We start from the raw sequence: 17,121 nt of genomic DNA on the forward strand, positions 1-17,121 counted from the left end.
AAATAACAAAGCCCCACTAAGTCAACCAGTTAAATAAACACTAGGGTCTGTATTTCAGTATTGTGCTAGTGCATTCAAGCTGAACAGCATATGGATTGTTCCACTTCAGGCCGTAAGGGGAGTTTTTAGAAATCAGCAGATATTAAAAACCCCTATCACCCCCACATTGGTAGATACCTTACAATTCCTAAGGAAATGCTGCATCCATAACATGTTACTGCATGCTTGAATGTTGAAGAAGAGTAACGCTTTAGGGCTCGATGGTGTACACCCCAGGGAATTCAGCGAGTTCAAGAACAAATTGACTGAACCCTTTGCAGATCTGTTAGTCTCCTGAGATCCCAAGGGACTGGAGAGCAGATGTGATCCTGCTACACAAAAGTGGGAACAAGGAGAAGGTGGACAACCATAGACATGTCAGTCTAACCTTTTGGGGGATCCTACTGATTCCTAAACCAGCTGAGGTATTCAGGGTATCCACAACAAATATGCCTGAGATAAATGTGTGTGTAATCAGGTTTTGAGTGTATGCGAACACCCATCTATTTATCCCAATTAACTTTGTACTATTCATCTTGTCTACTATGGTTTCATTTTGTATTGTATGACATGTATTATATATTTAGATTATGAGCTCTTTGAGTAGGGACTGTCTTTTCATATATGGTGTACAGCGCTGCGTATGCCTTGTAGCGCTATGGAAGTGATAAGTAGTAGTAGGAAAGGACACAGCCCAAAGTTTCAGTCAAAACAAAAACAAGATTTTGAGGCTGGTTTTGGTGCTGAAACCGAAACTTGGTTAGCATCTACTGTGAGCAGCACCTGTCAACCCAGGGCGTACAAGCTCTGAGCTGGGAACTAAACCTAGGTCATTCTGCATTACAGTACACAGCACCGACCTTGAGCTGACCCCAATTAAAGTCAACAGTCAAGGCTTTCTAATGCACATAAATCCAGTACAACAATTTAACTTGGGCAAAGGGGAGGAAAACGACTCTGCAGAAAATGCTGGCAGGAGAAAAACTGGAGGGGGGTGGGGGAAGGAGGCAGTTTTAGAATGAAAGCAACAAACCTTGGGACTAGATCACTCTCTTTTTACAAGAAGTGGCATTTCATGCTTTCCCAGAAAGTTCAAACACCCAAACCCTATTAGAATACAATGCTGTGGTCCTTTGGATCGCTTTATGAGGCCACGGGCAGTTATACAAGAAGGCGGAACGCCTCCGACTGGGAACGCCGGCGAACGGGAGATATTGGCTTCCCCCGGACTAGAAACAACTCTAAGCCCCGCTGCACGCACTCCACCTCCTCAGCCGTTTGGCGCAAGCTCTTTCCTCTCTGACCCGACGGGGTCCCCCTCAGAAGCTGTAGGGGACCTGGAAGAACTTCGGGGAGAAGCGATTCTACCATCGGGGGAAGGAATGGAGGGCAGTTTGCCCACACTATCGCCACGGAGTGAAGAGAGAGAAACTGAGGGACGAAGTGAAACAGATGTACAGCCTTCAGTAAGGTTTGAACTTCCTAAAGAGTTAGTGACCAAGCCAAAGAATGTGACTTTAGATGCTTTGTGGGATTTAATGTCCAACCTGGGACAACTTTTTCTTAAGCAGACGTATGAGTTTCTACCAAGAGTAAAGAGTATTGAAATTGATTTGAAAAAAAAGGAGGAAGAGTTTAAAGTTTTAAATGAAAAAATGGAAAGAATTGATCAAAGGGTTATGAAGTTGGAAACGTTACAAACTATGATGGTAAAAGATGTAACTAATCTCAGGCGGAAAACAGAGGTTTTTGATAATTATACTAAAAATCATAACCTGAGATTTGTTAACTTTCCTAGGATTCAAAATGTTCTTCCTCTTGAGATGTTGAAATGGTACCTCCGTGAAACTTTGAATGTTCAGGAAAAGGATTTTCCACCCTTTTCCCAAGTTTATTATGTCCCAGAAAAGAACTTGAATCAAGAGACTGAAAAACCTATTGATGTTTCTCTTTTGCTTGAGACTTCTGACTCTGAACTGGCGACGGCCGCTACTTTGGTAGCGACTGTGGCCTTACTACCTGATAAGAATTGGATTTTCCGTCTTTTTTTCCATAATAAGGAGAGCCCCTTTCTGGGATTCAAAATACTGTTATTTTCTGATGTCTCCAAGGAGACACGACGACGGAGGAAACAATTTTTACTCCTTAAGCCAGAAATTTTGCACTTGGGGGGGTGCCTTTTTTTAAGGTACCCCTGCAAGTGCATAGTAAGGCTGGGGGGGGGGGGGGGGGGGGGGGGGAGAAATACGTATTTACTGAACCTGAACATTTGTCAGCACTATTAGCCTCAGTTAGAATGGAGAAGCTTTAAAGAATAATGTATAATTTCTTAGCAGAGAAGGATTTACCTTATAACTTTTTCCTTTAGTATAATTCTCCCCTTAGATTACCTGAAATCTTGGATCTCCAATTATGGACTTGAGTGTCTTATAATTTTGAAAGCATAAAGATTTATTTGCTCTTTCTAGTGTATTTCCTTATGTAATAGTTCCTAGTTAAATGATACTTTCCTAAGCAAGATGTTTCTTGTAAATATTGATTAAATGAATAAATAATAAATTTAAAAAAAAAAAAAAAAAATACAATGCTGTGTTGTGAACATTTTTCTCACACCTATCAAACCATTTTGAAAATCCTAGTAATTTTTAAAATACATTTTTAACTTGTGCTATGCCAGAAGGTCAATATGCTTAACAGCTACTTATTGTTGTGAATTGAGGGGTCCCGAGCCCCCCAAGGCTGGAGTGACCTTAAATCTGACTCCATCTCTAAATAGCACTAGTACTGGGGTAATCAAGGAGTTGTGAAGTTCTAAAAGGAATTGCCACTAAGAGAGACGTTAGGTCTAAGGAAAAGATACCAGCCTTATGACAAACTGGATTTATGTCACAGGTTATACAATGCAGCGAAAGATAGCCTGATACAGCAAAAGCATTTATACTTACAGCCTCTGATCATAAAGTGAAGTCCACAAATCATCATTTGGAATGAGGAGTTTATTTGCCAAGGTACAAGTCAAATCAGTAATTGACAACAGGCACGTACAATCAATTAGTTATAGGAATATAATAATCCAGCTGCAAACAGGTGTTAATTAGTTCCTAATCTTTTATAATTTCTCTTACCAATTAGAGGTTTTACAAGGGAAAGCAATTAGGTAATTTGTCAATTCTGCTGGTCACATTGGTTTCCCTTGGACAGAGAGAGTGCCAACCCTTCTCTCTAACTTAAACCAGGAAATACCCTGATTTTTATAGGTGCCCTCAGGATATGGATAATATGACAGTAGATATACCTGATTGGATCTATGCTAATGTCATGGTTGTCACTGATTGGCTCATGCTAATGAGTAGCTTCTATCTTGCTAACATGGTTTTGTCTTTAGCTCGCTTGACCACAAATCTTAAGCAAGACCCTGCATCCAGCTACACCTTTCCTTTCTCACACCATGGCTGACCACAATCCTGCTCACAGGAAAGTCTCATTTCTCAACTTGTTTTTTTAACTTACATTACAGAAAATTCCACTTTGCAACAGATACGGCTTCCATTTTGTGCTGAAATCCTCCATTTTGTTTCCATATCTATTGACCTAACTTTTCCTAATTTAGCTTATTTAGGCTCAATCCGGGCTACAAACTAGGCCATACTTTTCCAGTAAGCTCCCAGTTATGTCAGCCATCAGATTTCTGACTCAGCCAAGGTCTGTAATAGCCTGAGCTCTATGACTGGGCCCGCCACCATTCCAGTGGGGGGGGTCTCTGGCTGTACAGTGAATGATACATACCTGTAGCAGGTGTTCTCCGAGGGACAGCAGGCTGATTGTTCTCACGGACTGGGGTGACGTCCGCGTCAGCCCCCACCAACCGGAAAAAGCTTCGCGGGCGGTCCGCACGCAGGGCACGCCCACCGCGCATGCGCGGCCGTCTTCCCGCCCGTGCGCGACCGTTCCCGCCAGTTGAATGACAAGCAAAATGATGAAAACGCAACTCCAAAGGGGAGGAGGGAGGGTAGGTGAGAACAATCAGCCTGCTGTCCTCGGAGAACACCTGCTACAGGTATGTATCATTCACTTTCTCCGAGGACAAGCAGACTGCTTGTTCTCACGACTGGGGTATCCCTAGCTCTCAGGCTCACTCAAAACAAGAACCCAGGTCAATGGAACCTCGCAACGGCGAGGGTATAACAGAAATTGACCTACGAAGAACAACTAACTGAGAGTGCAGCCTGACCAGAATAAATTCAGGTCCTGGAGGGTGGAGTTGGATTTACACCCCAAACAGATTCTGCAGCACCGACTGCCCGAACCGACTGTCGCGTCGGGTATCCTGCTGCAGGCAGTAATGTGATGTGAATGTGTGGACAGATGACCACGTCGCAGCCTTGCAAATCTCTTCAATAGTGGCTGACTTCAAGTGGGCCACTGACGCTGCCATGGCTCTAACACTATGAGCCGTGACATGACCCTCAAGAGCCAGCCCAGCCTGGGCGTAAGTGAAGGAAATGCAATCTGCTAGCCAATTGGAGATGGTGCGTTTCCCGACAGCGACCCCTAGCCTGTTAGGGTCAAAAGAAACAAACAATTGGGCGGACTGTCTGTGGGGCTGTCTCCGCTCCAAGTAGAAGGCCAATGCTCTTTTGCAGTCCAATGTGTGCAACTGACGTTCAGCAGGGCGGGTATGCGGCCTGGGAAAGAATGTTGGCAAGACAATTGACTGGTTAAGATGGAACTCCGACACCACCTTCGGCAGGAACTTTGGGTGGGTGCGGAGCACTACTCTGTTGTGATGAAATTTGGTATATGGAGCATGAGCTACCAGGGCTTGAAGCTCACTGACCCTACGAGCTGAAGTAACTGCCACCAAGAAAATGACCTTCCAGGTCAAGTACTTCAGATGGCAGGTATTCAGTGGCTCAAAAGGAGGGTTTCATCAGCTGGGTGAGGACGACGTTGAGATCCCATGACACTGTAGGAGGCTTGATAGGGGGCTTTGACAAAAGCAAGCCTCTCATGAATCGGACGACTAAAGGCTCTCCAGAGATGGCTTTATCTTCCACATGATAATGGTAAGCACTAATCGCACTAAGGTGATTCCTTACTGAGTTGGTCTTGAGGCCAGACTCTGACAAGTGCAGAAGGTATTCAAGCAGGTTCTGTGCAGGGCAAGAACGAGGTTCTAGGGCCTTGCTCTCACACCAAATGACAAACCTCCTCCACTTGAAAAAGTAACTCTTTTTAGTGGAATCCTTCCTAGAGGCAAGCAAGACACGGGAGACACCCTCAGACAGACCCAACGCAGCGAAGTCTACGCCCTCAACATCCAGGCCGTGAGAGCCAGGGACTGAAGGTTGGGGTGCAGCAACGCTCCGTCGTTCTGCGAAATGAGAGTCGGAAAACACTCCAATCTCCACGGTTCTTCTGAGGACAACTCCAGAAGAAGGGGGAACCAGATCTGACGGGGCCAAAAGGGCGCTATCAGAATCATGGTGCCGTGGTCTTGCTTGAGCTTCAGTAAGGTCTTCCCCACCAAAGGTATGGGAGGATAAGCATACAGGAGGCCGGTCCCCCAATGGAGGAGAAAGGCATCCGACGCTAGCCTGCCGTGTGCCTGTAGTCTGGAACAGAACAGAGGCAGCTTGTGGTTGGTCTGAGAGGCGAAAAGGTCCACTGAGGGGGTGCCCCACTCTCGGAAGATCTTGCGTACCACTCTGGAATGAAGCGACCACTCGTGCGGTTGCATGACTCTGCTCAGTCTGTCGGCCAGACTGTTGTTTACACCTGCCAGGTATGTGGCTTGGAGAAGCATGCCGAACCGGCAGGCCCAACGCCACATCCCGGCGGCTTCCTGACACAGGGGGCGAGATCCGGTGCCCCCCTGCTTGTTGGTGTAATACATTGCAACCTGATTGTCTGTCCGAATTTGGATAATTTGGCAGGACAGCCGATCTCTGAAAGCCTTCAGTGCGTTCCAGATCGCTCGGAGCTCCAGGAGATTGATCTGCAGATCCTTTTCCTGGAGGGACCACAGACCCTGGGTGTGGAGCCCATCGACATGAGCTCCCCACCCCAGGCGAGATGCATCCGTCGTCAGCACTTTCGTGGGCTGCGGAATTTGGAATGGACGTCCCAGGGTCAAATTGGTCCGAATGGTCCACCAGAGCAGTGAAGTGCGGCAACTGGTGGAGAGGCGGATGACATCTTCTAGATTCCCGGTGGCTTGTAACCACTGGGAAGCTAGGGTCCATTGAGCAGATCTCTTGTGAAGACGAGCCATGGGAGTCACATGAACTGTGGAGGCCATATGACCCAGAAGTCTCAACATCTGCCGAGCTGTGACCTGCTGAGACGCTCTGGTCTGCGAAGCCAGGGCCAGGAGATTGGTGGCCCTCGCTTCGGGAAGGAAGGCCTGAGCCGTCTGGGTATTCAGCAGAGCTCCTATGAATTCCAGAGACTGGGTTGGCTGGAGATGGGACTTTGGGTAATTTATCACAAACCCCAGCAGCTCCAGGAGTTGAATAGTGCACTGCATGGACCGGAGGGCTCCTGCCTCCGAGGTGTTCTTGACCAGCCAATCGTCGCGATATGGGAACACGTGCACTCCCAGCTTGCGTAGATACGCCGCCACCACCACGAGGCACTTTGTAAACACTCGTAGGGCAGAGGCGAGCCCAAAGGGCAGCACACAATACTGAAAGTGCCGTGCGCCCAGGCGGAATCTGAGATACTGTCTGTGAGCTGGCAGTATCGGGATGTGAGTGTATGCGTCCTTTAAATCCAGGGAACATAGGCAATCGTTTTTCTGAATCATTGGCAGAAGGGTGCCCAAGGAAAGCATCCTGAACTTTTCTTTGACCAGGAATTTGTTCAGGCCTCTCAGGTCTAGGATGGGACGCATCCACCGTTTTCTTTTCCACAAGAAAGTACCTGGAATAGAATCCTTGCCCTTCCTGCCCGGGTGGTACGGGCTCGACCGCATTGGCGCTGAGAAGGGCGGAGAGTTCCTCTGCAAGTACCTGCTTGTGATGGGAGCTGAAGGATTGAGCTCCCGGAGGACAATTTGGTGGCAGGGAGGCCAAATTCAGGGCGTATCCGCACCGCACTATTTGGAGAACCCACTGGTCGGAGGTTATGAGAGGCCACCTTTTGTGAAAAAATTTTAACCTCCCCCCGACCGGCAGATCATCCGGTACGGACACTTTGAGGGCGGCTATGTTCCCGTGGATCCAGTCAAAAGCCCGTCCCCGGCTTTTGCTGTGGAGGCGCAGGGGGCTGCTTGGGCGCACGCTGTTGACGAGAACGAGCGCGCTGGGGCTGTCCCTGTGCCTGACGAGGCCTTCAGGCCGGCTGGGTGTACCTACGCTTTGCAAAAGAATAGGGTGCAGCCTGCCGGGCCCGGGAAAAACGTCCACCTGCTGAGGTGGATGCTGAAGGCGCCCTGTGGGAGAGCTTGTCGAGGGCGGTTTCCCGCTGATGCAGTTGGTCCACCAGCTGCTCGACCTTCTCACCAAAAATATTATCCCCCCGGCAAGGGACGTCGGCCAGTCTCTGCTGGGTGCGGTTGTCCAGGTCAGAGGCACGCAGCCATGAGAGCCTGCGCATCACTATACCTTGGGCCGCAGCACGAGATGCCACGTCACAGGTGTCATAGATACCCCTGGACAGGAACTTTCTGCACGCCTTCAGCTGCCTGACCACCTCCTGATAAGGCCTGGACTGCTCCGGCGGGAGCTTATCGACCAGGTCCGCCAGTTGCTTCACATTGTTCCGCATGTGAATGCTCGTATAGAGCTGGTATGACTGGATGCGGGTCACGAGCATGGAGGATTGGTAGGCCTTCCTCCCAAACGAGTCCAGAGTGCGAGACTCCCGCCCCGGGGGCGCCGAGGCGGTATCCATCGAACTCCATGCCCTCTTGAGAGCAGAATCCACAACCGCCGAGTCATGGGGCAATTGGGGCCGCATTAACTCTGGGTCAGAGTGGATTCTGTACTGGGATTCCGCTTTCTTGGGGATGATGGGATTAGATAGCGGTCTCATCCAGTTCCGAAGCAGTGTCTCTTTGAGGACATTGTGCAACGGCACCGTGGAGGACTCTCTAGGTGGTGATGGATAGTCGAGGACCTCGAGCATCTCAGCCCTCGGCTCATCCACAGAGACCACGGGGAAGGGAATGCAGATAGACATATCCCTGACAAAAGAGGCAAAAGAGAGGCTCTCCGGGGGTGAGAGTTTCCTCTCCGGTGAAGGCGTGGGGTCAGAGGGGAGGCCCGCAGACTCCTCTGAGGAGAAATATCTGGGGTCCTCCTCTTCCCCCCACGAGGCCTCTTCCTCGGTATCGGACATAAGCTCATGTAGCTGAGTCCTTAACCGGGCCCGGCTCGACGTCGAGGCACCGAGGCCTCGGTGTCGTCGAGCGGTGGACTCCCGCGCCGGCGGGGACGAAGCTCCCTCCATCGACAGGGACTCCACCTGCGTGGCGGTCGAGACCGGTGCCGCAAGCGGCGGCGTCGTCGACGGCCTCGGCACCAGGCTAGAGCTCGCCGGCGCCACAGTCAACGGCGCCGAGGGCGCAAGCACCCCCAGCGCCGGCCCAGCCTGGCGCATCAGCCATTCCAGGATCCCCGGAAGGATGGCTCGGAGGCACTCGTCCAGGCCCGCTGCCTGGAAAGACGGTGGGGCCGGTAGAGGTGTCAGTGCCAGAAGCTGCTCGTGTCCAGGAGACGGCACCGAAGTGCTGGGACCCTGACGCGGCGGTACCTCCACAACCGAAGGGGATCTCTCCTCTCGACGAGGACGCTTCGGCGTCGACTCCTTGCCGGCACCGGAACCCTGGTGCATCGAGGGCGACCGATGACGGTGCTTTTTTGATTTTTTCCGATGCCCGTCATCGGCGCCAGGTGGAGCAGAGGAGGAGGAGGTCGATCCCCCTCGGTCACGAGGAACCGGGTCCGACAGGGTTCGGTCCCGAGGGCCATGGGCCGAGGGAGTGACCGGGGCCGATTGCCCACGCGGCCTCTCACCCCTACCCTCACCGGAGGACCGGCGGGCCGACGGGACCTGTGCTCCTGGGGTCGATGCCATCTGTGCCGATTTCTCGGGCATCGATACCGGTACCGAAGAACCGGCCGTCGATACCGATGCCGTCGAGGTCGACGTCGAGGGGCCGGCGCAAGTTCCAAAAAGACGGTCCCGAAGAACTTGCCTCGCAACCTGAATCCGTTTCCGGAGACCGAGACACAGAGAACACGACTTGATATTGTGCTCCGGCCCGAGGCACTGGAGGCACCAAGCGTGGGTGTCGGTCTGCGAGATCGGCCGGCCGCACCGACCACACTTTTTAAATCCACTCGGGGCCTTCGAGGACATCGACGGAAAAATCGCGTCGGCGAAGTTAAAGTCGTCGATGGTGGCGGTAATCACACCTCGAAAAAAAAATCGAACGTGCGGCCACTAGGCCACAACGCGACGCCCCCACTAGAGACGAGGGAAAATGGGAGCGCGTGCTCCTTTTTTTTTTTTTTTTTTTTAAAAGAAAGAAAAGTGGAGCGCGCAGCAACTAAATAAAATAAAATAAGGAAGTTCGCGTAAACGCGACGGTTTTTCCGGGGCTGAAAACAGAGAGAGCGGCGAAGGCACAACTCTCTCCAGTCGCGGAAACAAAAGGAACTGGCGGGAACGGTCGCGCAGGGGCGGGAAGACGGCCGCGCATGCGCGGTGGGCGTGCCCTACGTGCGGACCGCCTGCAAAGCTTCTTCCGGTTGGTGGGGGCTGACGCGGATGTCACCCAGTCGTGAGAACAAGCAGCCTGCTTGTCCTCTGAGAACATAATTATACATTATATACACAACTGTCTTAGAGGAGCATCTTCTAATATCCACAAAGACTGCCTTACCTACCAGACAAGTATCAGCAGACACAGTAACAAGCCCCTCATTACCTTCAGACCTGGTGCTGGATGAAATCCTTCAACTATTTTACTGTTGTCGAAGAGGCTGTAAGCGCCATCGCGTATGGCTACAACTCCCCGGCTCCGACAGTAGATATCAATGCAGTACATGTTCCTGAAGGCCAGCCTGATGTGCGTGGGTGACTGGGGGAGGATGGAGAAACACTGGTACGCTGTGTTCGTTCTCTGTGTAAGACCCAGCATTGGCACTGTGGGAAGTTTGTTGATGGCGGTTAATGGACCCTGAGTATCAAACAACACCTGGAAGAAAAAAAGGTATATTAGAAGGCTAATGAAGTTCCAGCCCCTATACAGTCCTAATACTACACACGGCATACACTGCTGGCTTAGCATAAAAGACAAATGCAGATATTGGGATCCCTTTATCTGGAATGGCAATTACTAAACTGCTGAGATTATAATTACAGTACAGTTTCATAGGGCTAGAACCACAAGTGAGATTGCAGTGCACTGAGGCACAATCGCCCACCAAGAAGGGAGAAAGGAGACTGATTGACATGATAAGGGCGCCTGGCGTGAGAGAGCAGACCTGTATAAAACCAAGTAGGGGAAAACAGGAGGACAAATAAGCCTTTAAAAAAAAAAATCCCCCCAGATTCCAGAATTTCAGGGAAAGGGGAGAAAAACTCTTCACCCGTCACTATGTGCCAGGCTGATGTTACCTGGGCATTTCCAGGGAGAAAAATATGAAAACAAAAACAGGATCCGCTACGTGGATAAAAATAGAAGAACAGCAAAAACGTAGCGAGATCAACACGACACTCAGAAGACACCGTGGGTACAAGTAATAAAATGTTTAATTAGATGAAAATTTAAAAAGACTCGACACGCCTGCTTCAGGAATCTGTTTGTTGTGTAAACCAATGAATGGAACGCCATAAATGAGGTAGTCAAATCAAGCCTTTAAAAAGGCTAATGACAGATGAATGCGCTTAAAAAACAATCATTCAAAACTGGAGCTGAAAACAGCCGCAGTGCCACTAAACTAGCAGCGTGGAGGCAGGGACAAAAATATAAAATACTAGTAAAAATGGCCCATTTCTGACACAAATGAAACGGGCGCTAGCAAGGTTTTCTTCGGCTCCCCTGCAGCCACCCATATCCAGTGACCCTCCTCTCCCCCTGCGCCCACTGCAGCCACCCATGTCCAGTGACCCTCCTCTCTCCCCTGCCCCCCCTCCAGTCACTGATATCCAGCAACCCTCCTCTGGACATGGATCAGCTGTGAGGCATGTTCCCCCCCCCCCCCCCCCCCCCCCCCGGTTCTGAAGTTGACATCATAATGGCTACGGTGATGTCAGCCTGATCTACGGAGCCTAGCAGACCAACTCGGAAGGAGCCATGGTGCCAGGCAGCAAGACATAACGTTGGAGATGAGAATTATAATATAGGATTCTATATGTTTTGGCTAACTAGCATTCCAGTCCTATTACCACTACCACCATTAATTAATGTGACTGCTATAACCTAAATATGACAGAAGAGAGCAGAATATGGAGCCCATTCTTCACCATTACCAATCTACTGTGTAGGGGAAAATAAAGTTACTTACCTGTAGCACGTGTTCTCCAAAGACAGCAGAATATAAATCTTCATTCATAGGTGACATCACCAATGAAGCCTGGTGCAGAAAGAACTACTACAGCACCTTTTCTAAAAGTTTTTGAGCAGGCCCTACGGTACACGTGTGTCTGTTCCCACCTGCTGCTATCACCTGGGACCTCCTCAGTCCATTACGAACTACAGTGATACAACTCCTTGGGGAGGTGGGAGGATATTGAGTATTGATATCCCGCTGTCCTCGGACAACCTCTACGACAGGTAACTTGCTTCATTTTCTCCAATGACAAGCAGGACTAATAAATCCTCATTCATGGGGCGCTCTAGTTACAGGCTGGCCTTTTTAGCAGAAAAGGGGAAAATAGCAATCAGTGCTGCAACAGGCAGACATCAATATTTTTTTGGTAGCAATGATCTATATTTATCATTTTGGGGGGGTATTTGGAGGGGGGGAGAGGGGATTGGAGGGGAGTAGCCTGGACTGAAAGTGAAAGGCCTGGGGGGGGAGGGGTGGGAGTTGGATTCTAAAACACAAACAGCTTCTGGAGGACTGTCTGGCCAAACCAACTGTCACACTGGGAGCCCTTCTCTAGGTAATGGCGTGATAAAAATGTATGAACAGATGTGTAAGTACATAAGCACTGCCATACTAGGACAGACCAAGAGTCCATGAAGCCCAGTATCATGTTTCTAACAGTGGCCAATCCAAGTCACAAGTACCTGGCAAGATCCCAAAAAAGTAAAATAGAATTCATGCTGCTTATCCTAGGAATAAGCAATGGATTTTTCAAAGTCCGTCTTAATAATGGCTTATAGATGTTTCTTTCAGCAACTTGTCCAAACCTTTTTTAAACCCTGCTAAGGTAACAATTTTTTCCACATTCTCTGGTAGCAAATTTCAGAGTTTAATTAAATGTTCAGTAAGGAACTATTTCTTCAATTTGTTTTAAATGTACTACTTTGTAGCTTCATTGCATGCCCCTTAGTCCTTGTAATTTTGGAAAGAGTAAACAAGCAATTCACATCTACCTGCTGCACTCCACTCAGTATTTTATAGACCCCTCTCATATCTCCCCTCAGCTGTCTCTTCTCCAAGCTGAAGAACCCTAGCCTCTTCCCCTTTATCAATTCTGTCACCCTTCTCTGTACCTTTTCTAATTCTGCTATATCTCTGAGATGTGATGACCAGAATTGTATACAATATTTTCACTGTGGTCGCACCATGGAGCAATACAAAGGCATTATAAATATTCTCATTTTTGTTTTCAATTTCTTTCTTAATAATTCCTAGCATTCTATTTGCTTGCTTAACCACTGCCACACACAGATCCTTTTCCTGGGTGGTGACTCCTAATGCGGAACTTTGCATCATATTGGGTTCCTTTTTCCTCCAAGCATCACTTTGCACTTGCTCGAGCTAAATGTCAATTGTCATTTGGATGAACCAAATACCCCCCCTAGAATTACAAGGTTTCTAAGGGCTCCTTTTACTAAGTCGTGGTAGTGATTCCTGGGTGGCAAATGTAATGAAGCTCATAGGAATTGAATGGGCTTCGTCGCATTTGTCACATCGGGAATCACTACTGCGACTTAGTTAAAAAGGAGCTCAGTCTATGGTGGTCTAGTGGAACTGGCCAGAAATCAGAGCTTTCTCACCACCATTACACTGCTATGGACCTATTGCATCTAATTCATGCATCTTGAGAAGCATGGCTGAGATGATCCTTGTTTTCATTACCTGTAGAAGCTGGACCACGTTGGGTGTTCTGTTGAACATCTCTTGGAGCTGGTGCAGGATGATATTGTGACAATTACTACACCCTGAGTTAGGGCCAACAGTTCCCAAGGAGATGTGAAATTTATGAAGGACAGAATTCCACTGAATAGTGATCTGTAACACACAGAAAGCAGAACACTGGGTAATAAAGAGCCCTGCTTGATCACATCACTAACAGTGTTGCTAAAGACCAAAACAGCATGCTCATTCTCTTGTGTTAACACATTATACAGAGGGGGTGGAAGCATAGTGTTTTGCTGTTTAAAATATGCTGCAAGGTGAACCCTTCTAAAGAGGTGGCAACATTCAAACGTGATTTAAGAAAGCTCGAGGTATCCTCAAGAAGCTGAAAAGACTAAAAGCAAAATTAAGAAGACCAAGTCATGCATCTGGAACAGAAAACCCAAGGAAAGGTACCGATATTGACCAATCACAAGAGGGTCTGGGCTGATCCTACCTAATGACTTCAAGGTTACCTTAAACAACAAAGTGGTTGTGGGTATTCTAGGAAGCACAGGGAGGAATGTTTAGCAAAACAAGAAGATAAACATGCCACAGTACAGATCAATGGTGGGACCTCAATCGTGCAGGTTCTAAGAAAGGCCTTGACAAATTGACCTCCTCTACTTTTGGACCTAAGTCACTAGGGCTGTTTTCTGTATTTAAGAGAAAAGAAAGCATGATAGATCAGGCCCTTAATGTACTCCAGCAGGCCATTGGCAGAAATACAGAGAAAGCAGCCTCCTCCCCACCTTGTCATCAACCAGTCTTGCTCTCCCCTCTCCCTCCCCCACTGTTGTCACCCATTTTGGCTCTATTCACCCTATCCAGTTGTCACCTAGTTTAACTCTCTTTCCTCCCCCACCCTGTGATCACCCAGTTTCTCTAATCCTGCTCCTTCCCACCTCTCTCCCCTTTCCCACCATTTCCTCCTTTCTTTAGATTGCCCACACCCAGCCCAGCTAGCCAGATACCCCACATAACCAAGGAAGCCAGTCGGCTGCCTCCCCAGAGCCACTGCCCTCAGCACCCCACCAGATTTCCCATTAGGCCAGCTGACCAGTTGTGGAATAGGCACCACAACCACCATAAAAAAGCGTACGAACATCCCGGACATTAGAAGGAAATCTCTAGCTGGCATGCCGACCTGGCACATGGGATTTCTTGAGTCCTGCTGTAACATATGCCCTATGATCTAAGGGAACTAGACTTTCACACCCTAGAAGAGACAGGAGAAAGGGGGATAGGATAGACATGAAAATCGGTATACATAAGGCACGAGCAGGTCATATTGTGAGGCTGAAATGCAATAAACTCAGCATTGCCCTTGAGGGAATGTTTCTCACAAAACGGTTTGTTAGTTCATGGAAATGCCTCCTTGTAGAGGTAGAAGAGGAAAAAAACACTGGAAAGCATGGGAGCAGCACATAGAATTAGCAGGAATGTGAGAATAAATTTGAACAAGGGTCTGCAGTATTTAGAGGAAGGAAAAATGCCAGACTAGGTGGGCCTTGGGGGTTGTGCGAAGATTAAAAACAGTTAATTGACAATACCAAGCAAATTACTGAAATATCTGGCTCCCACTTCCTCCACAAAAATAGCAGTCTCACAAATATATCACAGCTTGCAGATTTATCAAAACAATGGTTTTATACTATGTGCCAATATTCAGTATCTGTAAATAGAGTAAGCACGGAAGTCCGATGTCTGATAAAAACAGAATCAGAGACAAATGGGGAACTGATACACACCTAGGTACACGCCTAAAAATGTGTTATACATGGAATTTGTTTTATATTAACATTATCCAGTTTTTCTATTGCGTCCACAACACAATTAGTTCAAGGCGGATATAGCATAAGAAGAACTAGAAACAATCATTCTAGGAATTACAAGACCAAATTAAAACAAGTTAATAAAGTTATCCTGATAAAAAAAAGCACAGTTTCGACTACTTGGATAGCACATGTTTCTTAAACAATATACTCTTAATAGAAGTTCGAAAGACAGCACAGTTAACCATCTCAGCTTTGCTGCTTGATAAGAAAGATTTCGAAGCTTTCATGCCCTTACATGTGCATCGTTATGGATAATGGCATACAGCATAAAACTTCTATCAGCTGCTGAATACAAAGAAGCTTGTGGCAGGACACAGTCATGAAGTATAAAATAGGGGGAGAAGAGGAGAGATACAAAGGAAAACCTGGAGAACGCAGAAATAGCAACACTTAGGATATTATTATTATTGTTACATTTGTACCCCGTGCTTTCCCACTCATGGCAGGCTCAATGCGGCTTACATTGGGCAATGGAGGGTTAAGTGACTTGCCCAGAGTCACAAGGAGCTGCCTGTGCCTGAAGTGGGAATCGAACTCAGTTCCTCAGGACCAAAGTCCACCATCCTAACCACTAGGCCACTCCGCCACTGGGCTGGGTGTGCACAGGATGTAGGGCTTCAGTGTTCATACTATGATTGTAGCTATTAAGTCATGTCCCTTGCCACCCTCCCCTCTCCAATTAAACTACTGAGCTTGGATGGAATGTAGGTTGACTCGCCTTCAGTAAGATAGATAGATAGATAGATAGATAGATAGATAGATAGATAGATAGATAGATAGATAGATAGATAGATAGATAGATAGATAGATATATCCTCCTCCCCCAAACACCTAACCAATCTGGACTGGGTTGCCAGGTGCCCTTGGCCTGGATTGGCCGCTGTCGTGGACAGGATGCTGGGCTCGATGGACCCTTGGTCTTTTCCCAGTGTGGCATTACTTATGTACTTATGTTATGTCTGGCGTAAATATATCTAATTATAAGGGCTTTAACGTCACCTCAATTTTTCCCTACAGACTAAGTTACAACATGCCAAGGGGGAAGGCAAACATTCTGCAACACTGCCTGGAGAGAAGCTGCCATACAGAACTCACAAGCAAAATGATGTTTGGGTTTGATCCTTTATACCTTTTCTTCTGTGGGGAAAAGCAAGCAGCACGCTTTTGATCGGGACTTACCGAACTTCCCTTTGTCGTTCCATAACACAGGATGAGCTTGCGATAATTGTAGAGTCGAACCTCTGAGAAAACGTTCAAGTGAGGTGGTATTTCTGTTTGAACAAACAAGATTTAAAGGTGTACACTTTTTAAAGAAATAAAACCTCTGGGCGTATATCCAAAGGAACCTTTTGGTACCTGGTAAGCACCGCGTAAGCTCCAAGACACAGTCGTACAGCCGAGCAATGCTGTTCCAGTCACTGAGGAACATCTCTACTACTTTTCGACCTCCCACGGGTTCAGACAGCGGGTTTTCATAGGTCAGATAGACATGACGGGTCAGGCCTGTGGGGACGGATGTAGAGACATGATGAGCCAATACTCCGTAGCAGGGAGAACAACAAAGAGAGGGACACTGAGATTTTAACCTTGTTCTCTAGAAGAAGTGCTGTTCAGCGGACAGTTGGCAAATACCAGCTCTGCCACCCAAGTTCGATTGTTTCTTCCTTGCAGTCGGAAAGTGCAGTCGAGAAGGGATCGCTCCAGGGATTTCCGTGTTTCATCACTTGTGCCTTTACAAGGAGGAATTCTGTTGGGGAGAGAACTGCTAAAAAATGCAAGTCTAAAAGTAAGCCACTGTTTATACAGGATTTGAAATTTCTTTCTTTCTGTATTAAGAACTTTAGGAAATCATAAATCATATCCCCTCCCTCTCAGACTTATTTCCTCAGTGTAACGTATATGTTGAGTCTAATTTCTTTATGCGTAGTCATCTCCGCAAT

General features: G+C 47.9%; 1 protein-coding gene across 1 annotated transcript in view; it reads right to left on the reverse strand.

Moving 5' to 3' along the window:
• MED14 (mediator complex subunit 14) overlaps positions 1–17,121 on the reverse strand; it is a 157,993-nt gene that overhangs the window by 27,828 nt on the left and 113,044 nt on the right. Inside the window, 5 exon segments of the mRNA XM_030202340.1 lie at positions 9,977–10,246; positions 13,305–13,457; positions 16,361–16,452; positions 16,538–16,684; positions 16,768–16,928. Of these exon segments, the coding sequence (XP_030058200.1) occupies positions 9,977–10,246; positions 13,305–13,457; positions 16,361–16,452; positions 16,538–16,684; positions 16,768–16,928 (823 nt within the window).

Source organism: Microcaecilia unicolor, chromosome 4 (assembly GCF_901765095.1).
Source record: "Microcaecilia unicolor chromosome 4, aMicUni1.1, whole genome shotgun sequence".
In the NCBI taxonomy this organism is placed as follows: domain Eukaryota; kingdom Metazoa; phylum Chordata; class Amphibia; order Gymnophiona; family Siphonopidae; genus Microcaecilia; species Microcaecilia unicolor.